Genomic DNA, 24823 nt, shown 5'->3' on the forward strand with positions numbered 1-24823 from the left:
ACAACATGGAGAGTGTCCAGAGGCGGACCACTCGCATGATCAGGGGGCAGCAGGGCAGGCCCTATGAGGAGAGTCTGAGGGACCTGAACCTGTTCAGCCTTGGCAAGAGGAGGCTGAGGGGGACCTGGTGGCTGCGTACAAACTCATCAGGGGAGATCAATAGCAAATAGGTAGAGCCCTTTTCTCCCCAGCACCACCTGGGGTGACAAGGAACAATGGTAATAAGCTGATGGAGAATAGGTTTAGGTTAGAGATCAGAAGGCAATGTTTTACAGTTCAGGTGACCAAAACCTGGAACCAACTTCCCAGGGAAGCGGTCCTCACCCCTACCTTGGGCAAATTCAAGAGGAGGTTGGATGATCACCTGTCTGGGGTCTTGTGAACCCAGCTTTCATTCCTGCCTGTGGCAGGGGGTCAGGCTAGATGATCTGTTCAGGTCCTTCCTGACCCTAGCTACTATGAAACTCCCAGTCCCAAAGTGTCACCTCCAAACTCTGAAACTTGCTGCTCATCCCAGACCCGGGTCACTAAACGATGCCTCCGAACAGCAGCGTTCAGGCAGCTGGTGAATCAGCCTGCAGTGGCTGCCCCTTCCCCGCAGCACCCTTCATCCTCCTCACCCCCTGCACCCCCGGGTCTGCACGGGCGCTGCTGCTGGCACAGCCCCGCCCCGCCAGCTGCCGGCCGGCTCTTCTTGCCACAAGAGCAGGCTCCTGACTCGGACCCCCACAGTCCTGCAGCCCGGCCAGTCCTTGCCCAGGCTCCGCCTGCACTTGTCCCGTGTGAAACCCCGTGTATGGGCTGTGCCTCCAGGTCACTGTGGGCGTCAGGCCGGGTGACGAGATACCAAGGGCCCGGCTCCCTCGCGGGAGGCGGGGACGCAGGCGAGGGACCAGGCGGGGGCGGGTCCAGAGCCGGCATGGCGCAGTACAGGCGGGCGGGCGCCGCCGTGGCTGTCATCCGGTTGCACAACGCGCCCGTGAACGCGCTCAGGTACCGCGGGCAGCCCCGGGCCGGAGCCCTGAGGGCCTCCCCGGCTGGCCCCGGGGCAGGCAGCGCACAGGGTCGGGGGCTCCTTGTCTCTCTTGCCGCTCCTCGCCTATGCGTGCCTCGGGGAGTCAGTGGTAGGGGCCCCGGTGGCCTCCTCGTCGAGGGCGGCGCTCGTGTCCCTTGGCGGGGTGTTTACACACTCATTGCCGCGCCTCACAGACTGCGCAGTTACTTCAGCGGTCGCTTTATAAAGGACTCAGTGTGCAGTAACTAGACCGTTGGGCTCACAGTGTTCGTGTGGGGGGTTTTGTGCTTACTGCGCATTAGCCTAATGACGCTGCGCCAAAGGCTGTTAGCACGGTTTTTGACCCTGGTGTTATTAGGCTACTGCGCAGAAAGCATGTGGCGCAACATGTCGGCCTGCTGAGCTCTGCAGTGCCCCGTGTGACCTGCCACCTCTTTCTAATGGTCTTCAGCCCTCCTTCCTTCTGCAGGTTGGCTGCTTCTATCTCGCAGCCCTGCCAACCTGGTTTCAATGCTAGCAAAAAACACTAAGTCAGGGGTTGAAATATTAACTCAGATAAACTTGAGCTCAAGGGTGGAAATCACTTCCCATGAATCATTGGAGGCTCTTTCTGGCTGCTCAGCCTAGCTTTGGGCCCCTACTTATTTTTTAAGGTTCTCATTTCTTTTTAATTGGAGAACAATGCATTTGTATTGTTACATGTGATGTTCACTGCTCCTAGCCACTCACTCCCAGCTCGGAGCCCTGCTGTCCTGTTTTTAACACTAGCAGTTTGCTCCTAGTCATGTCATTCCCATCTTGCAGCTCTGTCAACCTGTTTTTAATGCTAGGAAAAAATACCAAGTCAGGGGTTGAAATATTAACTTGGGTGAACTGGAGCTCAGGGGTGAAAATCACTTCCCATGAAGGATTGGAGGTGCTGTCCAGACGCTCAAGAAGGCTTGGTTTTGTTTTGTGCACCTGAAAAAGAGACATGTGTTTAACTGTAATGACTCCTGGGTAAATGAAACAACAGCTTTGGGTTATTTTGCCTAGTTTGTTGTGTTTTGATATATAATATAGGATATAGCAAATGAAGGTACCTTGCACCAAAGGTTTTGGGGTTTCTTACCCCATTTTAAATGGAATAATCCAGCTCTAGGCCCTCCTTATTAGTGAAGCTTCTAGTTTTTTTTTAACTGGAGAAAAATGTGTGTTGTGTTATACACTACACTATACCATCTGCACCCCCCATTTTCAAAATCTTAGATCTGCCTACAAGCTAAAGTTATATAGTCTGGTGAAGAAAAAAAGAGCAGTTGTAAAGATGATGGAGATGGGCTAGTTTTGGTGGCTGTAGGGGACAGGACTAGGAGCAGTGGCCTCAAACTGCAGCAGAGAAAATTTGGGTGGGGGATCAGAAAGAATTTTAGTTCATAAGACCTCATGCATCTGATTCAGTCTACGAAGTGTGCCTTTACCTGGCCCACTACTGAGCGTGATTGAGCATTGGGACAGGTTCCCTAAAGAGGTAGTGAAATCTCCATGCCTGGAAATTTTCAAGAGTGGGTTAACAGACACTTGATTGGAATGGTTTAGTCGGGGATGATCCTGTGTTAAGCAAAGGTTTGGACTAGACCTCATGAAGTCCCTTCCAGCCCTGGTTTGCTATGATCTCTTTCTCTGCTGGTACATCTTAAAGCTGAACCCTCATCCTTACTCTGGCTATTCTGGAGGTTGAAATAGGCATTTCTTAGAAAGTTTTTGACACTGGATTTCTGTTTGAAAACTGGGTTTATGCTGTGCACAAAAAAGTCAGTAGATTCCTTCAGTGAAAGAAAAGCACTGAGGGGTATGGGGCAGTTGCATCCCACTTTGGCTGTGCAGTGTACGCACAGTGAGTTCTCTGGCCCCAGTGGGGCTGCTAGAGCTGCTGCTTTAACAAGGCTTTGGACCCAATGAGTGTGAGTACCGGTGCCTTTGTCCCCTTTCCCCCCTGTCTGCCCCCAGGTTCAGGGAACAGTGCTTGAAGCAGGCCACATGCAGGAGTGGAGAATGGTGGTGGGATGTGCTGGGACTGCACAGGACACTGGTGGGCCCAGGCGCAGTATGGAGCAGAGTTCGAATGGGGATGAGGTACGAAGGGAGTCAGTAGTGTATGGGGCTTCCTGACAGCTGAGTTGGCACCTCCTGGTACAGGGAGCCATGCAGCCTTGGCCTCACCAGGTGCCATGGGACAGACCACCCAGTCCTGCCTCTGCACTCCTGGACAGGCTAGTTTATGCCATGCAAGGGAAGCAACATGACTGCTGACAACTCAGGCTGGGGTATGCATTCTGCCTGGGGGATGAAAGAGCACTAGGAGGGCAGGAGAGAGTCCATGTTGTGGCTCTGCAGGCAACTTGGTGCCCCATATGCTGACAGTAGGCAGCAGTGGCTTTCACTCCCTAGGTTCTGTAGCCAGTGAGAGCTTGCCCACTTGCACTGCACAGCCAAAGGAGGTGGCGACTGCATCCGCTGGATTCACCCATGGTGCCAGCCGAGATAGAGCTAGTACCCTGTGCATGCATAATTTAAAACCAAATTATTACTTGGTCATAATGATAAGTAGCAGGACACTCTCCTTGGATACCCTTTGGCTTCAGAGCTTGTTTACCTGCCCTGAATGTTGAGTATTGATTTGTTTGTCAGGGAATTACTTAGGATGAAGTTGGGGCTTTTTGTTATTTGTACTTAATTTATGTCAGCACCACCTGGAACTTATAGAAGCTCTTTTTGCTCTTTATAAATAGAGCAAAATCATGCAAGTGAAGCATTCTGTTCTCTCTCAAGTGAAAATACACAGTTTTGGCTGTCAATTTTGGAACTGGCTGTGAGAAAGGTAAGTGCTTAGAGAGAGTGCACAGATGATCACAACAGTCACACACATTGTTTTTTGTGTGCTGATGATTACACTGGGATCAGAAATAGACAGATATGCAGTTATCCCAGGGTAGGGCACATAGTAGGCGGCTATTGCAGGTGGCCCCAGGACTGCTACCTGGTTAATTTGAACAGACAGCACCTAAACCAATGTACCTTACATTGGAGTTTCATGCTGATCCCTTCAGGGCTTACTATATGCAGACTTGACCAGAATTACCTTGATTTAAGGGTTTATGCCTTCTTTCAGCCACTTCTTAAAAACTAATGTAATGCTGATTACATCAGTATAAACTTGACATTTGTCCGTGCTCCAAGTCTTGTGGAGGAGTGAATTTAACAGAAGTTGGTGGGGGGGGTGTCTAATTCCATCGCTGCTGCAACCCAGCATTTCTTCTTGACATTAATGTGAGTTGCTCTACACAGATGCTACAGACCCAGCCCAGAGACTGGTGATTTCCCACCTCTTTCTTCTGGGTTAGGGGAAAAGTGTTCTGACTCCTCTCCAAGTTCAAGAGCATTAGGGGAAGAGGATAGCTTAAAAAAATGTGTGCTTCAGGTTTACTAAATGAGAATAAGGCTTACCTGCTTTTCTGTAGAATATCAGAAGCTCTTCTTTTTTGCAGAGCTCAAAAACCATAGGAGACTATCTGAAGTGCCTCTCTCCTTAGTCTCTCCTCTCCTGTGCTGCTTAGGAGCATTGTGGCAAAGTAACTCTTTGAATGTTCAGACACCTGCATGAAAGGACTCCCATCCACCTGTGCACTTTCTCACACATGTGGGAGTAGTACAGTTTTGCTGCTGGTCTTTTGTCCCTCAGTAGGTTCACAAGACAGCTCAACTTTTGTTCATGTTCTTCTGGACTTCCCTTCCAGAATGTGCACTAGAGGAACTCTTTTGCTGTCAGCCTCCAAAGTTTTGAGAAGGGCAACCTGTAAGTCTTCAAGACTTGAATCCATAAAAAACAAAACCAGAAAGCCCCTTTGTTCTTAATGCATTTTTAACACCATTTTGGTTATCTTTCACGACTCCTCATATTTCTTTGAAAAACTAGTAAGAAGTTCTGTCATCTGTCAAAACAAATTTTAACCTACCTTTGAAACAGCTACAGCTAAAACCTTTTTTTTTTTTTTTTTAAACAAATGTAGGAAAAGAACATTGCAGTTAATAAACCTTATACACAACAGAAATAAGTAGAGCCTGTTATGGTCCTTTATTGTGCATTTGACAAAGCATACACTGAGCTAACAGCGCTCATGTATAAAAATGCACTGCCTACATTCCAGTACGTCTTCTATGACATCAGACCATATTGACACCCTTATGAACCTTTTATACAGTCGCAACTTATTAAGCTTATTATAGTTTAATATAGTGAAATGGGTGGAGTTGTAATTGAAATAGGTATAGAGAATTTTCTTGTTGTTAATAACATGAATATTCCATTAAGGTAATGAAATAATCATGCAAATAACTGAAACTAGTAATTTCTGTTCCTTTTAAGCTTAAGTTGTTTTCAGTTGTGATGATCTTGTGTGATTTTATAATTATGATAGGATCCCTCATTGTAACGTTTGTATATTTATGAACAAAAAATGAGTGAGAGAGAAATGGGACTGAGAACTTTGTGTGTGGGGCCTGGGAACAGCATGCTGTCCAGGCCTGATAAAAGCAAGAAGTTATAGAGAGACCGACATTACTTCCATCCCTTTGCCTGCTTTGGGACCTTACAAGTACTTTTAAAGAATTATTTCATGAAAAATAAACTGTTTAAGGGAAAGGAAACAGTTATGCAATAGGAGAGAATCAGTTATTCCCTGGAGAAAATAGTTTAGTTGGAGATAAGATAGGGAATCAGGATAGAACTGCCCATAAGAAGAGCAGTCTCAAGTGACTGATCACCAGGGATCCTGTTTTTTTCTGATTAAAAAAAGACACACACACATACAGTGTGTTTCATTATGATCATGGAAAAAAGTAGATTTTGGGTTACTTTTTTTAATGTAAAAATTGGAGATTTTGTTATCAGAGAAAACCAGAATCCCTGCTGATCACCCTTGCTTTGGTAGAGGGAGTAGAGTGTGGTCATTGTGAAATGTTTTCTTGTGTAAGATCCTGAACCTGTTTCCCAAATCAATCCCTTATTTACTCTGCTTCTGAGCAGTATGTTGTAACTGCTGAGAGTGCCTTTCTCTCTGCTTATGTGTATTTGGTCTAACCAGTGTTTTCAGAAGAAATAATTGAATGTTTGTAGAATATCATATTATGTACTTGTGCCTTTTCTCATGCTTACAAATTATAGTGATGTTTCATTATGGTCCTCTACTTAACCTTCCCAGTAGTCGATGGGTTTGTTGCACCTGTCATGGTGCTCTCCTGGTAGAGAGGATAAGCAGCTGACAGCAGACTTTATAAGACAGATCACCCCACTGGGATTAGAGAGGGGATGGGCCACAGGGCACAGCCTGAGGTCTTGTTTTCCAGAGGCAGAGTCGTCTATAGAAGCCACAGCACCTGATGTTACAAAGAGGCTAATACAAACACAGCTTGTTACTGTGCATTCATCCCACAGAATATGAAATAGCTTATTAAAATTAGAAAGGCTTTCATATTCTGCTACACATAATTATATGCTTTCAAAGGACCTCTTGTGAGTCATCAAGTCCATTCTCTTGCATCATGGCAAAATTGTTTTCATTATGTTACCTTTCAGCTTTGAGAGCTATTAGCAATGTCACCTCTGACTTTATTATTAATTACTCATTGTCATGTATATAGTACCATAGATGTGCACAGCACTTCCCAGTCAGTTCCAAACTGAAAACTGTTCCCTCCTCCAAAACACTTTCACATAAAAAAAAAAAGCCAGGGGAAGACATACAGTATGACAGGGCAGGAGAGACAGGAGGGACTATTAGAGCTTGAATGCTCCATAGGGGAAGGTTAGTATTTTCTTAAAGCAAATGGACAAAGTAAGGCAATGAGGAGAGAACTGCTAAGAGCAGGTGGACTTCAAAGCTGTAGAAAGAAGTGAGGGCAAAGATGTCTGATTTTTTTCCCAGCACTCAGATTTACAGGAGTAGATTTCTGTTTTTATGCCAAAATTATGGAACACACATTTTTTTCTTTTGAAGTTTATACTTTAGATTTATATTTTTGACTAATCAAGCTGAATATTTTGTTTTAAAACCCAGTTTTTAATATTAGCTAGCAGAGTATAGGGCCCTTCTAAATCAAGTTAACAAAGCACTTCTGGGATTTGTTAATCTGGGAAGGCAAAATCTGGCCATTTCACTGGGTTTCAAGGTCTTTGGAAGATGAAGTTGGTCTGGTGGTGTCTTTAGGAGCAGCTGTCTCTGATTCTTCTGTTTTGTGTGGATATGTCCTTTGTTTAAGTGTTCAGCATTGATGGCAACTCCCCATAGGGCAAGTGAAAGGAGGGGAGCAGTGCAAGCTACCCTGCACTACCCTCAAAAGGACCATCTCTAAGGCAGTGGGGGGCAAAATGTCGCCCGCGGGCTGGATGCGGCACACCAGACCATTCTATTTGGCCTGCGGGGCCCCTAAAAAATTAATATTTTTAAAATTAAATTAATATCTATCTGCCCCTGCTGCCTGTCATGCCAGCCTTTGTGGCAGACAGATTAAGCCCTACGCCTTCCCGGAGTGCCACTCTGACCCTCTTCATCTACTGGTCTGCTTTCTGCTCCCTGCCCAGTGCCCCCAGCCCGACCTGTTGCTCTACCACATGCCACACGCCAAACGGCCTAGGTCACTTGTGGCATGCATACCACAGACCAGTCTCCCCTGCTCTAGGCCTTCCTGTCAGCTTTTCCAGCCGAGCCACAGCATCTCTTGCCTCATGAGCCCCTTCTCATTAATTTTATGATTTTTTCTTCCCTTTCTTCCTTTGCTTTCTGGAGGACTTCAGTCTCTCTGACTGGCATTCCTGGCATGAGGACTCTTGCCCTTGGTTTCATGCTCTCTCCCAGTTCACAAAGACTTGGGTACTCAGGACAGTTTCCTAAACCCTGCTTCTTTCCCAGGATTTCCAGGGCCATCTGCTCCTTGCTTACTTTATTTCCTCATGTGTCTCACCCTCTCTGTGTCCGTTCATTCAATGCAACTTTACATTTTCATTGAATGTGAATGAAAATGTGGGGGTGTCTTTCCCCCTTGATTTTTTTCCTCCCTTCTTTTCTGAACATCTACATTTACCCCAATACAAGATGACCCTGAATTTAAGATGACCCCTCCCAACAATTACATGCTATACTTGAAAAATGTATAAATTTGTTATTATTTTCCATGTATAGAACCTAATTATTGCAGGGTCATTCTAAATTAGTCCTCCCACCCCATCTCCCTACCGCTGCAGGGTGGCAGGCAGTGAGGGGGAGCATGTAGTGTGGGGAGGTCAAGCATTTTGCCCCCTACTGCTTACTTCCCTTCCCCCTCCCTCCCACAGCCTCTGCTCTCCCCCCTGTGCCTCCCTTGCCTTTGCTCTGATTCCAGCAGGCTCCATCCCAGCTTCAGCTTGGGGCACAGAGCATGCCCCAGCTCAGCCCTGTAGGAGCTTTGCCAGCTCAGTACTGCTGCTACAGGAGCGGGCAGGGATCTTGCTCTATGCTCCAGGCTGGAGTGGGGACAGAGCCTCCTGGTGCTGGGGCAAAGATAAAGTGTGTGTGGGAGGGGGGAGAGGCAGGGAGAGAGACTGCAGAGAGGGTGTGGGGGAAAGAGGCTGCAGTGGGGAGATGATGGGGTGCAGAAGCAGCAGGGGACAGGCGGCAGCTGCCTACCCCTCCCAATCCCTCATACTTGATTCCAAGATGAAGGGCTCCCCCCAGTTAAATGTGGGGAAAAAAACTTGTCTTGTAGTTGAGTAAATATGGTACTTCTCATTTCCCCTGGATGCGGAAACTCTTCTTTCTCCATGCCCTTCCTTGCCTGCATTCCTCTTCTGACAGTTTGAGTCATCAGTTTTTCTTCTGCTGCCCAAGTTCGCTGCTGCTGTTTGAAGCTGGTCAGCTAAGGATGGCACGGGTGGGTAGCCAGGGTATAAGAGCACACTGCTTACCCCACTTTTACTCCAACTCTACTTCAGCTTCCCCATGCATCTCTCCCTCTGCACCAGCTCCCTGGTACTAGCCTTCTCTTCTGGCCTGATTAAAGCTCACTTCATGTGACAGGGCCCCATATATTGCAAAATGCTGCTGTTATTTGAGGTGGTTTTCTTTCCTTATCTGCTATATCCACCTTTCCTCTTCCTGCCACTTTCTCTACCCAGTCTCCAGATCCCTAATGAGGTGTCTTATTGCCCTGGCATGATAGTTAATTTGTTCTCTCAACTGCACATTCTCAGTTCATTTCCTCTCTCCCATCAGCTGTTTCTCCATTGTCATAACATTCAGTCTGCATTTCTCTTCCCTAGAGTCATGGCCCTTTCTCCTGTAAGAAGTCTGTTCTTTCCCTTATTTCTTAAACATCAAATAAATGTGACAGCATCTCTCCCATTTTGGGCCAGAGACTTCCCTGTTTCTTCCAATTCTTAACTTGGAATACACGACAAACTCATTGTAATAAATCTTGATTGTTAATAAGCCACTGTTTTTTAATAATACCAATTCTTTTTTCTTTTCTTTTTTCCCCCATTTTTATGGTGTAGCCAACTAACTAACCCTGCTGTAGCAAGCATCATCTTTTAATGATTTTTTTCTCCTGGCCCTGTGGTGGTTCATTATAAAGAGGTTGTACTGTATGCTGTTCCTCCCTTCCTTCATTTCATATACCTTTCATTGTGGCCTTTGATCAAGAAAGCTAGCCCCAACAACCCATATTCAGGTCCACTTTGATGCTATGAGGTAGCATTTGGACAGCTCACTTAGCTTTTTGAGCTACTTCCATGGATTTTAGGTGTGTCACTTGTAGAAAGGAGAAGGGAACATCCCACCTTTAGTCTATTGTTAGATCACTTGCCCAGGAAGCACTTGCCCCTTGCTCCAAGGGGGTTTGAACCTGCAGCTCCCACTTCCCAGCTGAGTGCTCCAACCCCCTATGCATTGCCAAACACACTCTCCAGCCTCACTTCTGAAGCTGGCCCACTGGGTAGCCAGAAGGACAGCAAATGGAGGGAATGTGGCTCAGTAAGAAGGGCAGTATCCTAGAAAGGAGAAGGTGGTGGAGTCTGGTTTGTGCTCCTGGTCTTCCTTCGCTAATGGTGACTCAGGTACACTTTTTATTTGATAGTCATTAAATGGACAGTAGTGGGATTGCTGTCTCTTGCCCCACTGGAGGCAGATCCTTGTCCATCTAGGGTGGGATCCATTTCAGTGAGCTCTATTCACACACCCCTGGCCCCACATATCTTACTTTTTGGCTGCTGTGACAGGGGGCCACCACAGGGCCGGGTCTCATGTAGGTCCACCTACCTGTGCCCTGTCTTACCAGCCACGACTTGATGTTCTCTGATTTAACAAGCGGGAGGCTGCCCATTCACTGCCCTGATGCCAGAGGTGCTATCCATGGCTCCATACCTTCTGTGTACTGTGGCCCATGCCTTGCAGATGGCATCTAGTTTGCTGTTACAGCTCTGGTCTGAGGTAGGGCCAGACTCAGTCCACTGTTGGGCCTCTTGCAGACTACCCTATTTGGGGTCACACTCATACCTCCCACTTCTCACTGGGGCCTCTTCCACTGTGCCCTTTCTCACTGGGCCTCTTGCACACTGTCCCTCACTGGGCCACACTCGCTCTGCCCTGCTCCTTTGAGCAGCCATCAGACTTGCCTACTCTTACCTTGGCTGGCTGGCATACAGCCTCTTGGGTCTTCTGCGACCTTCATCCAGACAGTGACCAGCCAATTAACTGAACACTGGGCTGACTCTGCCCCCAGCCCCTCACTGGGCAATGTTCACAATATATTCACATGCTTATGGGGGTTGGCCCATGTGCTGCCCTTCTGGCCGTCCTTCAGCCCTACTCAACACACCTCCTGGTGCAGCCCTTCAGACGGGCCTTCAGTCCTACTCTACACCTTTCTTACGCACAGTCCTTCAGGTCGTAAAGGTGCCCCTACTCTGTGTGGGCCACATCTGCTCTATTGCCACCTCTCTGGGACTACTCTCTTGCCCACACTTTCTGGGCCAACTTCCGCCCCCTCCCTGGGGCCTCTAGTGCCCGAAGGCATGTCTGGCCCCTGTGCCTAGCCCTAAATCAGGGTATGCCACCAGGATATGAGGGCTGGGGTTTTAAGGAGCCCCTCTCTGCCTTTCACTGGGGGGGCAACTGGCCTGGCATTTCTGGGGAGCTTCCCTACCATGAGAAGCCCCACGAAGCCATCCTTTCCCAGCAGGGTACAGTTTCAAGTCATACCCAGGACCAGGATCCTCCTGCCATCCCCTTAGCTCCTGCCCTTGCCTCCAGGATGTTCTGAGCAGTTACTCAGCCAGGTGTTGTCTTCTCGGCTGCTGGCAGCAAACTGCTGCCTCTGCTCTGAGAGCCAGGTTCTCAAATGGCCACCCTCAACAAGCATCTGCTGGCTACCTGCTCCCAGCCTCAAAGTGGCAGGTACCTGGAAGTGCCCTGCCACAGCTGCCTAATGGGGCAGCTTCAACAGAGATGCTTTTGGCAATGCCTTGCCCATGACCTGGTGGTCCAGAGACTGTACTGAGCAGTATGAGAGGCAGTTCTTTTCTAGCCTCTGTTAAGCTCTCCACATCTGTATCTTCTGCACCTTCTAGTTTCTAACACCGGAAGAACCAAGGGGCAGGTCACCTTAAAAAATTAAAATAGGCATTTTGCAAAAAGATATTTGTATTGTTGTACCTTAGTGTTTCTTGGCTGCCATCACTCCCCATGCCTATGGGAAGCTTTGGTGAGGAGACACAGAGCACAATCAACTTATTATTTTAGGCCCCATTTCACTTAAGCAGAACCTCCCAGATGCCTGAACATGAACATCAAATTTATACGTGTGGTGGCAGCTCAAAGCCTGATAATTATCTAGATCATACCATGAGCATGAGCTGTTGGCAAGATTTTGAAATATTTTCCTTATCTTGTCCAGGGTTTGGTATTCCGTTTTATAAACTACTTGGGACTATTTCTGTTTTTGAGTGCAAGCATTTAAGTTGGAAAGTAATATAATTGTCTTGGAGAAAAATGGTCTTTCCCATATTGCATGTTGGGCTGGCTTGCTTACTTGCTTTCTGTAGAAATAAATGTGTTACAAGGCATTTCAGCAAATGGGTGATGGTCTAACAGTGCCCCCACCTGGTCCCTATGTGCCAGGATTGGGCCCCATGCCACCCTGCATATCCAGTCTAGCATCCAGGGTCTCAGCCCATGGGACTCCCCACAAGATCTGTAGGGAGCTGTGTGGACTGGATTACACAATGCTGAGGGCTGGATCTGGCCCTCAGGCTGAGAGTTGAGCACTCCTGACCTAACAGGGACTGTTGGCACTGTAGCCTTGGGTGTGACCTAAACAACAATACATGCCCTTGAGCTCAGTGTGACTCTCTACGGATGCATGGATTCACTTGGGGAGATTTCTGTGGAAGATGTGGCTGGAGTGGGTTGAATATCACATAAGATATCCAGCGTAGATTTGCTAGTCTACGGAAACTTACTGGGACTCGGTGCTCCTTTCCACCATGCTGCTGTGCCTGGCCTGCTATTAATATTTATGAGAAATGTGAACCTCTCTGATTCATAGAGTGGCTAAGTATCAGTCAGTGAGTCTCTGATTTATTTTAGCTCTGCAGTCATCCAGGCTTTAGCACAAGGAGTGAAGAAAGCAGACTTGGACCCTTCTGTGAAAGCTGTTGTGATTTGTGGGGCAAATGGGAAATTCTCTGCAGGTAAGGCATTTTTCTTCAGGTAGGTATGGATGGAGAGCTTCTGCTTATTATTTGCCCCTTTGAAGACTCTGGAAGCTTTGCCCTTTAACTGATAGGATCAAGATTTGACCCACAGAGAAACAGTTTGTGGGTCATGTGACTTTACTGGTAAATGGTAGAAGCTGCAACACACACCTGCATGCACACACTGAGTCACTGCTTTAATGTCCCATGGAAATCCTGTTATAGTCACTACAGGTATCCTGGTGACAAATTCTGCAGTTTTTCAGAATAGCAGCAGGGTCTGGGGTATTTCAATGCCTGTATTAGTCTAGTCTTTACCATCTACAGGAACCTGATGTATCTTTAATGTGGTGTTTCTCAGAGATTGACCATATAGGATCCTTTTTCACCTCTTTACCCATGGTTCACACTCCCAGTAGGTGATGCTAAATATAAGACTTATTTTCCTTTGTATTTGTAAACAGGGGCAAGGGACGGAAATAGAATCCAGCACCTGCTCAGTCCATAGCACTGCAATACAGAATTCAACCTCCCTCTAGCCTTGATAGATGTCTTAACCTGGACCTTTGAGTTGCTAAAAGTCTGCACTGCATCCCACCATGTCCCATGACAGAAGCCCTTGAGTATCCTGTCCCTATTCACACATATCAAACCTGGAAGTGCGACAGGGCTGCAGCTCCAGGGGTATCCTCCCATGGCTGGTCTTAGATCTCTTGAGAGCACCTATGCGGGATGTTCCCAGGGCAGCTTTGCCATGCTTCTGGTTGTGGTCTGGGTGAACAGGAGTGAGGGAGGTGTTTGGGTGCAGGGATGCTGTGTAAACCTACCCTTTAATCATTTAGTTCTCAGGTTACCTTCCAGCAGCCCCTGTGGCTCTAAATACTAGGGAATACACAGATCTCTGAATCACTTTTAAATATTACTTTCCAACATCTACTCCCCCCCCAGGTAGGTTTCCAGTTACATTAGCTGTATTCTTCCAGGATTTCAGGTACCTGAAATCCCAGCATGACACTTCCATGCTGTGTTGGGAAGTTTCTTGCTGAAGAAATCCCAGTTGGATTCTGCTCCCTGTGGAGTGGGACTGGATGGCCAAGAGGAATTAGGGATGACTGTTGCATGGCAACTGATTTTAATTAGTGAGGAGGTGCCTTGCAGAGTTTGCCTGAGGGTTGATCCTGAGCCATGACTGAGGATGGCAGCTGTATACAAAAATGGTGGGCAGGCGAGCAGCCCCTCTCTGTTCCCTAGCCCACTTCTGTGTTGTTGCTCCCTGTAGCTTTATGACCACATACAGTATCTGTCACCACCTAGCAGGAGAGACCTGGGACCCAACACCCAGGGAGTCATCTGCCCTGGATCCTCCAGGTGTCACAGGAGTGTTTTGTGGTCTCCTCAGACCAGATGGAAGGGAAGTGACACTGGGAGAAGTGAGAACCCAGCTGTGGCACCGTGCTGCTGGAGACAGTAGTAGCAGCACTTGCAGCTGGAATAGCCTGGGACTAGGAAGGAGCAGGGTCAGAGACCCTGTCTCTGGGCGCTGTAGCAAATCAGCCCATAGGAGACAACACCCACATCACAGAGCAGACCCTTCCTCTTCTCATGACATGGCTGTTTTTTAAATGAGCCCATTGCTTGGGAATTGCAGTAGTGTCATGACATTGATTTGTGATTACTGCATACACTTGTAGTTATTTAGCCTATACCCCAAAAGAGGGAAAAGGCTAATATTAGGTTTTGTGACAAAGGGTCCTGGACACTGAGCAGGGGTTTGATTAGTTTTACCTTTCTTCATCATCTTTGACCTGCTTGACAAGCCTGGGAATCAGGATCGCTGTCTTGCAGGTTCAGGTCTGACTTGGACTCCATGGTCTCTCAGCTGGGTTGAGTTTCCTAGAAGGAAGGGGCATGATAGGCAAATCTTCCTCTGCTGGTTTTGTGTGTGTGTGTGTTTTGGGGGTTTTATTGTGGGTTTTTTTACAGTCTAAGTTCCTCTGTGTTTCATTAGGTGCTGATATTCGAACGTTCTCCTCCCTCCAGCCCAGAGACAGACCTGCTTTGGCAGAAACAGTCTCTCTGATAGAGAGAAGTCAGAAGCCAGTGGTGGCTGCCATTGAAGGCGTGGCTTTGGGAGGAGGCTTGGAAGTAGCTCTGGGCTGTCATTACAGGATTGCACATGCACAGGTAGGATGTGATGGTAACAACAGAGTCCAGCAATGGGCCACAGGTACGCAAGGTCAGGTTCTGTACAGGGGTATGCAGAGTATAACAGGGTGATCTGGCACCTTGAGGTTTTCCCAGGAGCCACTGTAGGGCCAGAGGAGAGGCTTTCGTCTTACTGCCTCATCTGCGTGCCTAGGACTTCACAGTATCTGTTCAGACACCTCCATTCTTCACCTGCTTTTCCACCACTTCCCTGTACGGCTCACTTGCAGCTCACTCTAGGTTAGTGCTGAGAGCTGCCTGAGTGCTCATCCCATGATTTTTCCTGTCCTGAGGCACAGCCGACATGGGCTCCCCGCTGCACTCTATTTCTGGGCGTTCCGGATCAAGGCTGATGCATGCTAAGCAGTGTTGGTGCTGTTGTAGTACTACGCTGTTATTTTTAGATCTGCACGGTTGGAGACAGCCTGTTCCTGGAGGGGCATTCACTAGCTTCTGCTGAGTTACCAGGATGCAGCCCTGGAGCAATACTTCCATGTGAAAATGCTTGTCTGTTAATGTGCTGACTTTAAACCAATCATTAAACACTTCAGCCTTCCCTTAAGAATGGCATTAATGGTTTTTGGGCATTTTGTCATTTTATTGAGGTCACTGGGTCACCAATTAATTAACCCCCTCCCTCTAGCTTTGCTCTATCTCAGCAGAACACTGTCTTTTCCATCACACTATCAGGATTAGTGGGGAAATAGCAAAGTTTCTAACTGATAATCCAGGCAGATTTTGGTACACTACTGGTGATATGGACAATGACATCAATAGCTTAGGCAACCTTGAAATTTCAGTTCAAAAGGACCTTTTCTAGATGCTGTTAGCTCTTGCGTATTTCTGTCTTGTAAGTCTGACATGTTCATGGTTGTCTTCAGCTAAGGAGCACATTTTTAATTTCTTTTTCTGCTTTGCTTTCTTTTTTTATTTTAGGCCAAACATTTTTGAGTAAAAACTGTGAAAAAAATACCCTGCTGCCATTATAAACACAAGTTGCTTACGGAAACAGTGTTAAAAAGAAATTGTGGTAATACATTCCAGCCTTCAAAGATTAAGAGTTGCCAGAATTAATGATAAGAGCTGTTGTTTGTATGGTATTTGCAAGGTCCCATTACAACTAGCAGATACTACTTCTGTGCCTGCTTCCTCTCTGGGGTTTTAGTCCTGTGCCTATCCTGGGAGCCCATTCAGTTTAGCTGGCCTGCAGAAAGCTCTGTGGAGCTCAACTGTCCTCAGTATAGATAAAACACTGAAGCGTTTTAAGGGCAAGTCTCCAAAAAGCTGTATGGAACATATGCAAAGTTTTTTTTTTTCCAGAGACTTATTAGTCAGCCTTAGAAAGAGATTTTAATAGGAAAAGCCAAAGGCACTGCCTTCATCTGGCTGCTCTTCCATTCCTATATTTCAGTACAGGGAGGTGTTAGAGCTTGTTCAAAGTTATTGCAAAATTTAAGATGGCAGAACCACTGATCTTTCCCTAACCTAAGTTTTTGGAAATGGCTGGACCCTTTTCTCAGAAACAAAAAAGAAAAATTAGCCTGGGGCACAGACTTGACACAGGCTGAATCAGGCCAGGAAGTTAAAATCTTGTGAATTTATAATCAGTTAAATTGAGGGGATTATTAAAGCCACTTTAACCTAGAGGCCTGGCTGCCAGCTCTACCCATAATATATTTATAACAGAGTAGCCCTAGGGCCACAACAAAGCAGTAAGAACTGAAAATTTGGTAGGGAAATAAGCCCTGGGTCACAAATCTGTCTCCAAGACTCAGTGAAAACTTCATTGGCTTGCTTGAGTTATGTTGGTATAAAGGCATTGCCCATACATAGTCACCAGTAGTTGGATACTGTTGGCCATGCAATGTTTCTCTGGCACTATGCAGGGTTGCATATATCAGCTGAATGAAAATTCACCCTCCTGATAGTCCACTGGTCTTTTTTACAAATCCCCTAAGAACCTCGGTTTCTCCTCACTGTTCTGCTACTTGTCTGAAGGAACAAGCTAGGGTTAGTCCCTGGAACAACTCCTTGTTCGTGCAAGTCTTAGTTCTACCTGCCCTCGCACAAGACTTCACAGCTGCAACAGGGGAAATGTCTAACTTCCAGGGATCTCACCCTTGGTTTGTAAAAAATTATTATAGGTTCCCCTACTTCTTCCAGAGAAGAGGCCAGCCTGATGTATCAGTTGCTCTAAAATCACACTTGACCATAGGTGCCCTGGCAGCTGAGGACCAGGATTCGCAGCAAGGTATGGGAGATTTCAAAGACCACTCCTTCCTGGCAGATGCATCCTAAATACCTATCAAGATAATTGTCCTGTCTGGAATGTATTTGTGGTCATGTGAGGCTAATACGTGGGTACCCATCCCAACATCTCGCTGTTTCCATGCTAGTGCCTGGAAATCTGGGTTTCTCTGTGGCTCTTCCCTTTGGAATGCAATTGGCTATTGACACCTGAAAGCAGGGATTGGCAATATATAGCCCATGGGTTAGGTCCAGCCCGCAGAGCTGGAGGGCTTTGGCTTCACCTCCACTGCTTGGTGGACCCAGCCTGCTCCCTGGCTGTGCTTCCAGCTGGTGGCCAGCTGCATCAGGCTGGAGAGCTGCAAACTGCATCTGTGCTGCTTCTCTCCGCTCCTCCCTACCCCCTGCATCTCTCAGCTGCAGTGTAGGCACGACTGGAAGCTGTTGGCCCTGACAGCTCCTGGGGCCCAGCACCGCAGCCAAGGGAAGGAAGGGTGGGGAGAAGCAGCAGTTGGACAGTCGTTGCAGCCCACAGCTTCTTAAAGGTGGCCAAACACTGCTTAAGGGCATTGGCACAGATTACCTTAAAGCCAATAAAGGCACTTAAAATAAGAGCAGTCATTAGTAAAGAGATGTTAAACTGCCATAAGTACCCTCCAGATGTTTCAGTGTTAGGCCATTCTAGCTGAGGTTTCTCTTTGATTTGTTTTGCCGGAGTCATTCCAGGGTGTTGTATGAATGCACTCCCTTTCATACCTCCAGAATCCCAGGATGCTCCATTTCCATCCCTTCACATTCCTCTGCTCCATGGGCAAACTTGCAACCCTTCTAAACTCTACTGCTCAGCTGGTGATGCTGGCTGCAAGTCAGCACCCCCTCCCACCTCCAGCGGTGTGATCTTGATGGCTCTGAGCACCCAGGTTCAGCATTTTCAGTTTGTGGCTGAGCTCTGAGCACCAGCTGTAGCCCATTGCTTTGCCTCTTGCTCAAAGATTTGCTATCCTCTCACTCCTACCGTTAGGTATGTATGTACACACCATAGCTCTTTGACATGCAAATAGCTGTTAGCTAGAGAGAAACACTTTTGTGATCTGTTCAGGCTATAACCTCATTGGCAAGTTTTTTAATAAGCTCCCTCACCAAACTGCAAACCTGCAGGCCTACAGAATAACATGATCAGCAGTAACATGAGCAAAATGAACACAGAAAGCACTTGTACCTGGGAGCAGCTTAATCAAACTCTGGACAAATGCCTAAGCATGATAGCCTCCAAATCCCCAAATCCTTCCTACTTTTGGGCCAGACTTGCTTTAAATGCTCATGTGCATGTAGAATATAGTGTGAGAGGTTGCGTGTAGGCCTGTTAAAGATTTGCTGCTTCTCCTACAGCAGCCTGGAGTAGAATGGCATGCAAGTGTATGTCTGTTTTGCTTGCATCTTCTGGATGCAGTTTATAATCACTGCTCTCTAATCACAGCCTTTGCATTTTTTTTGTTGTAGGCCCGGGTAGGTTTTCCAGAGGTTCTCCTTGGGATACTTCCTGCTGCTGAAGGAACACAGCGACTCCCCCGACTGATTGGGATACCAGCTGCACTTGACCTAATCACCACAGGTAAAGTCCTAGGACCTATCTTCTGTGAGTCTATGACAAGGAGACCATGATAGCCAGCTCCACCTAATGAAAGTCACACTCTAGTCAGGATAAGGCAAATTGTACTGCCACACAAGCTAAACCACTTGAATCAAAGAACAACTTGCCTAGCCTGTCTAGATGTTCAGAAGGCATTGTACTGAGCTTGCTACAGTTAGGGGTTATTAAGAAGGGAATTGTAAACACAACTGAAAGTATCATGATGCTCCTTGATAAATCCATGCTGCATCCACATCTTGAATACTGTGCCCAGTCCTCACACTTCAAAAAGGATATAGAACTAGAGAAAGTCCAAGGATGACTGGGGGTATGAAGGGGCTTCCAGATGAGGACAGACTAAAGAAGCCAGAGTTGCTCAGTTTAGAAAAGAGGTGTTTGAAGGGGAACATGATAGGAGTTTACAAATAATAAATGGCAAAGAGGAAGGATATAGGGATTTATTAATTATTATCTCTCACAATGCAAGAATTAGGGGGTCACAAAGTGAAACTAGTACGTAGTAAGCTGAAAACTAACAAAAGGAAGTTCTTTTTCATCCAGCATGTCACTGAAGTGTGGAACTCATTGCCACCAGATGTGGTGGAATCTGGTAGTTTAGCCAGATCCAAAACGGGGTTGGTCACATTCTTGGAGGCATCTGTAGCTATTGAGCATTGGAGTGAGGAGCACAGTCTCTGAATCAGAACTTCCTCAATTTTAAATATTGGAGGCTGCAAGTGGGAGAGCAACAGGGGGGAAAAACTCTGGTCAGACCCAATTCACTCTCCCTTTCAGCATCCTCTGTCTGCCCCTATGTGGACACAGGATACTGGATAAGAGGGACCTATTTCTGACCCAGTAAATGACAGTTTTTAGTACTGTAGCCTTAATTACAGTTTTACCTCTTTGGCTAGACAAAGACAAAATGTGTGAATAGATGGTATATTGCATATTTGACTCTACCTCTGTGCACACTGTATGGCCTACCTACATGAGACACTGTTGTGTGTATGTGGGCACAGACATGCTGGCAGATAGCGACATATCACTGTCAGGATAGAAGTAGCTGGAGCCTAATGGGCTCACTGAGAGGGGAAGAAATACCTTTGTATTCTCATGCTTTCTTATCAGAGGGAATTACTTTCTGGCTGTATGAACCAGACTACTGAAATATTTGGGGCATAGTGGGGCTGTTTAAACAAAAAGTCCCTGCTGTACCCTGTACCCTGCTAAGCTGAGTGGAAACACCTGGGGAAAAATAAGTTGTATAACCACGCTCTAAATTAAGTGTAACCTGAGAAAATTGGTACTAGGTAGTCTTTACAGCTATATTTTCTGCATTTTTCTCATTCTGTGTCACCTACAGTACAGCTGCTGTAGCCACTCCAGGACAAAGCCAATGAATGGGTTAGCTGAGAGCACATGACTCTGTCCAGTACAACTATTGTGTCCCGGCCAAGAACATACTTCAGGCCTGACCAAATCAGAAGCTGTATCAGGTGGAATGGAGCAATATCTTTTAGAGCAGGACACTGAGCCCCTTTATTTCTCTGTTACAGGAAGACATGTGCTGGCAGCCGAAGCACTAAAGTTGGGCATAATTGATGAAATCGTAAAGGAAAACACAGTTGAGAGAGCCATCGAGTTGGCAAGTAAAGTCTCTGGTAAGGAGGGAAAGGCATTGGTAACAATGTTATGGCAAGGGACAGCTCATCCTACCAGGTTACAGGTTCAGAAAGAGACTGGCTGGCATGGAACAGAACAAAGCCTGCTGTGAAAACGTGACCCTTTTCCAAACACCGTCTTTATTCCCTTCCTCTTTGCTGAATTTTGAATCCATGATAAAGGAAAGGGTTAATTGCAGCACTTGTTTTTTGAAGAACTTGGAAACACTGATGAGCTTCAGTGCACCCAAATTCAAATGAGGGCTTGGAGAGCTGCAGCTAAAAGCAACAAGGATTCTGTACACACTGTGCTTGGTAAATATGTCATCTTCCATGTCCAGTGCTGCTTCCACTCAAGGCTGAGATTTGTTCACTAAGAGGATAGAGTGCACTTCCTGTCTAAAGGGTTGTAAGACCCAGCTTGGTGGTGTTATATGCTGCTCAGCTACACGATCAATACCGACTGCTTTAAAATAATTTCCTTCTTCTAATGGAGGGACTGGCAGATCCCCAGCCAAATGTAATGGCCCCATGAATCTGTCCATTACTGCCCATTTATCTGTTCCTTTAGCCATCAGCTGTTGTTCCATTGCCATTCTGATGGGAAGCTGGATTGCAGAGAGGGGAGATGTGTGAAGAGATCGTTTATGAGCTCAAAGTCACTAAAGGTGGTGCAGGGATGTGTATGCACAAGAGGAATCACCTTGCAGGAGGGCAGGAAGAATGTATACCACTTTTCCACTTGGTGCCTCCTCTGGGATGGTATGTTTATCTCCTGTTAGGAACTCTGTTGGAGCTCTGCACATGAAAGTCATGTGCTGGCAACCATTGCCTCCTGCCTTTTATAGGCAGCAGGTGCTTTTCTACGTACATCTGTTCTGAGTGCAAAGAAGGTTGCAGCTGCTTTTTCTGCTGCACTCCCCTTGCTAGGGGAATTTCCACTGGGCGGGGGGGGGCTCATGCCAAGAGATCTATCAATGGGACCATCTTCCAGAGGGTGACTAGACAACCACATGCACCATATTTTTAATGCTATTTAGTTTGTTGGCTCTTCCTCAAGATCAGTGTCTTGCAGCAATTTTCACTTTGGATTGGATTTTGGCCAAGAGTTTTCTGGCAGGGGTGATCTCCTGCAATAGGTGCTTTCCCCTCTTTCTGTACTTCTGCCTTTTTCTAAGTTTGTTTTTGGTGTTCATAGTTCACAGAGAGGAATGAGTGACATGGGGAGTCCTTCTTTTACTCTTTTTCTTTTTCAAACAACTAAGCACTATCTAAATATAACACTCTACTGATATATGGGTTAATGCATTTCACTGTTTCTAAAATAAATGAAAAAACCAACGAAACTTCTGTTCGTTTATTCCATCTGCCTGTTTTGGATGCGAATTCCATATTTATCCCTCCTCCATATATTGGGGGAGAAGAGATGTGTTACTCCTTTTCTTAGCAAACTCTTTCCAGCAAGTTCCAGGATCCCCCGAAAGTGTCCTCCAGACCCATGAACACCTTGGGTAGGGTCTGTACCAGTATTTACAAATGGCAACAAGGATAATGTAACCATAAAATGCACTCTAGTCACTTTGCTGGAGTTGTCAAGAACTCTGATTTTCTGCCTATGCCATTTGAAATCATGTGAAGCTCCCAGGCATTTCTATGTTGATTTTTCTCTTCTGTGTGAAGGTAGTCACATCTTCTGCAGTAGGTCAGAATGATGAAGACCAGGCTGACGTTAAAAATAGTGTTTGGAGAGGCTGGGTAGCTGACACAGATGTCATCAAATCTATGGACAAAGATCAGAAATTTTGCAAATCCAATGAAAATTAGCACGGAGAGCTGATGAGACACTTCCAACCAGAAGAAAAGTTCACTTGAAGCTGGAAATAATTGAAAATAACAGCAATGGCTGTGCTGTTGGAACCAATTCTGCAATGTATGAACATGAGCAGAGTTGTTGGTTGTAGTTGCATTGGTCTAAGGCCATAGGCAGACAAAGTTCTTTGGGTAGATGTGATACCTTTTGCTAGACCAACTAAATAGTTGGCTGCAAAGTACCTGATTACGCTGAAAGAATAGGATGGACATGGGCCATGCATCTATCTGGAGAGCTTAGGGCTGTGATACTTACCTTCAGTTTAGCACTCTCTTCTGTCATAATGCGACTAAATCCATAAGAAGAAATGCAACAGTGTCAGGAAACTGGCTTGCTCTTTATGTGCAACCTCCAGGCCCCTGGCACACATTACATATATTGCACAATTAACTGGTAAACTGCAAAATAAGTGGCCACATGTGCAAAGTAAAACCAGCCCATGTGTGAAAAGTAATTATCACACAATTAACTGGTTAATCGCACAATAAATTTAGTCTGGCCACATGTGCAAAGTAATTATCATGCCATAAAAAATGGCTATCCAGCTATAAAAAGAGCCAAACAGCTACAAAGTTAGTGCTTGAAAATGTGTAACAACTTTATAGTTGGTTTCTATCCAGCTTCCATTTGAATGTGTAGGGCCCCACTTTCAGCACATGCTTCCCAACTGACTCACTCATCTTCAGAGAGCTAGTGACACAGTTGGATGGGAAACACCAGGGCTAGAATCTGCTGTTCTTTACATAGCACTTCATTTCAGCAGTGTTTTGTGAAGCACTTATTTTTCATGTAAGGCAGACAGTTTCTTACAGTGCTGCATGACAGCTGTCTGCTGTTGTCCCTTCTAGAATTTCCATCTTCAGTCAGATTTTGGCCAAGGATGGACAAAGGTAGAATATCAGTTATAAAAATCAAGCTGAAAACCATTTTCCTCCCAACCTTTACTCTGTGCTAGTGCTGTTAATGGCTAAAAATCAGTCTTTCTGATTTCATACTGACATACCATGCAAGCTTCCCTTCACTGTTGGTTTACAGAGTCCTTCTTCAAACATTCTTACAGAATGCTCCTAGCAAAACACATTTACTCAAATACAGCTCAGGGCATGTAAAGATAAATGTATATGTAACTATACAGTGCCTGCAGGAACAGTACCTTAAATTACATATTCAGGAATAAAGCAAGAATGTTCTGATGCAGATCAGGTAAGTTAAGATAAGTTCTTCAAACCGTCTCCAGTGTGAGCCTCAGACAAATTGCCCTTTGCAGCCAAAATAAACATCTTTATTTTTCAAAGCGTCCTTATAAAAAAGGAGGGAAGAGAACAACATTGAAAAATACAGTCAGGGGTTAATTCTTTGGAAACCTGCACTTACCAGTGGAATGTTCTTTCATTAGCTGCTCTTTATAAAAGATCATTGCAGTACTAAGTCAAAGCTGCATGGTGCAGTTTTGTCCACCTGATGGCAACACAGAATTGGAAAATTGCCATCAGCACTTGTAGCAAACAGTACCAGTGGGCAGACCTGGGATTTGATTGCTCTTCATGACTGATGTTCTGCATGCTTCTCTGACCTGTATGAGAAGATGGTTGCTGATCATTTGCTCAGCACATTTCTCTCTCTGTTCTTTTTTTCACTGCTGTCTTTGTGGGAACAGTCTATCCTTGAGCTGATGTTCTCTTGCTCTCTATGAGCACATATGTCACTCAGATGTGGTCTTGCCTGCAGTGCAGGAAAGCATACACTTCAGAGGCTGGTCATATTCAGAGTTAAGCAGAACCTGAGACAGATTTGGGTCTTGGCAGCTTCAGCTGGCATTAGGCTGTAGGTGAGAGAAATGACTAGGAATGCCTGAGTCACCGTTTGCCAATGGTGTTAATTTTGCCAAAACACATGTGTCTATTCTCAGCATCAGAGAGCCTGTGGGAATCTTGCATACAAACACTGATAACTGTAGGCAGATGTTGAGTGCTTAACAGTAACAACCATAGGTAGGCACTAAGCAACAGTTACAAGCATTCTGTAATCTCCCCAGCATCTTTGGGGAGGCTTCCAATATCTCAGCATCCTCTTAATCTCCCTTTGTGGCTCACCATTGGGACTGCCTTTCTCTCTAGGCAAAGTAGGATGCACCAAGTGCGCTCTTGAGCCAGCCTGCCTTCTGGACTGCTCAGAGGTAAACAGGAGGAAGCAGAGCACTTACCTCACTGATGGACAACATGCATTGCCTTCTTTGTGTTTCTGTTCCTGGCCAGCCTGAAAAGGAGGGGCTTGATTTTAGGAGCTGATCATGAACCCCTGCATAGCAGTTCCATGTTTGGGCATCAGACCATAGAGCTAGTCCTGCTTCTTGTTCAAGATTTTTCCTGTTTGTGAGAGGCTGTAGCTGTTTCGTCTTCTGCCTCAGTACCCCTAATTACCAGGGTAG

The 24823-nt window shown here is 46.1% G+C and overlaps 1 protein-coding gene across 1 annotated transcript in view; it reads left to right on the forward strand.

Annotated features, from left to right (window-relative positions):
* Positions 1-861: 861 nt before the first annotated feature.
* Positions 862-24823, forward strand: part of EHHADH (enoyl-CoA hydratase and 3-hydroxyacyl CoA dehydrogenase) — a 39246-nt gene continuing 15284 nt past the window's right edge. Inside the window, exons 1-5 of the mRNA XM_090051800.1 lie at positions 862-993; positions 12673-12776; positions 14788-14963; positions 18732-18843; positions 20421-20525. Of these exons, the coding sequence (XP_089907926.1) occupies positions 920-993; positions 12673-12776; positions 14788-14963; positions 18732-18843; positions 20421-20525 (571 nt within the window). The 5' untranslated portion in view covers positions 862-919. The remainder of the gene's footprint in view (positions 994-12672; positions 12777-14787; positions 14964-18731; positions 18844-20420; positions 20526-24823) is intronic.

This window comes from Crocodylus siamensis, chromosome 6 (genome assembly GCF_052110815.1).
Source record: "Crocodylus siamensis isolate JL-2025a chromosome 6, ASM5211081v1, whole genome shotgun sequence".
Lineage (NCBI taxonomy): Eukaryota > Metazoa > Chordata > Crocodylia > Crocodylidae > Crocodylus > Crocodylus siamensis.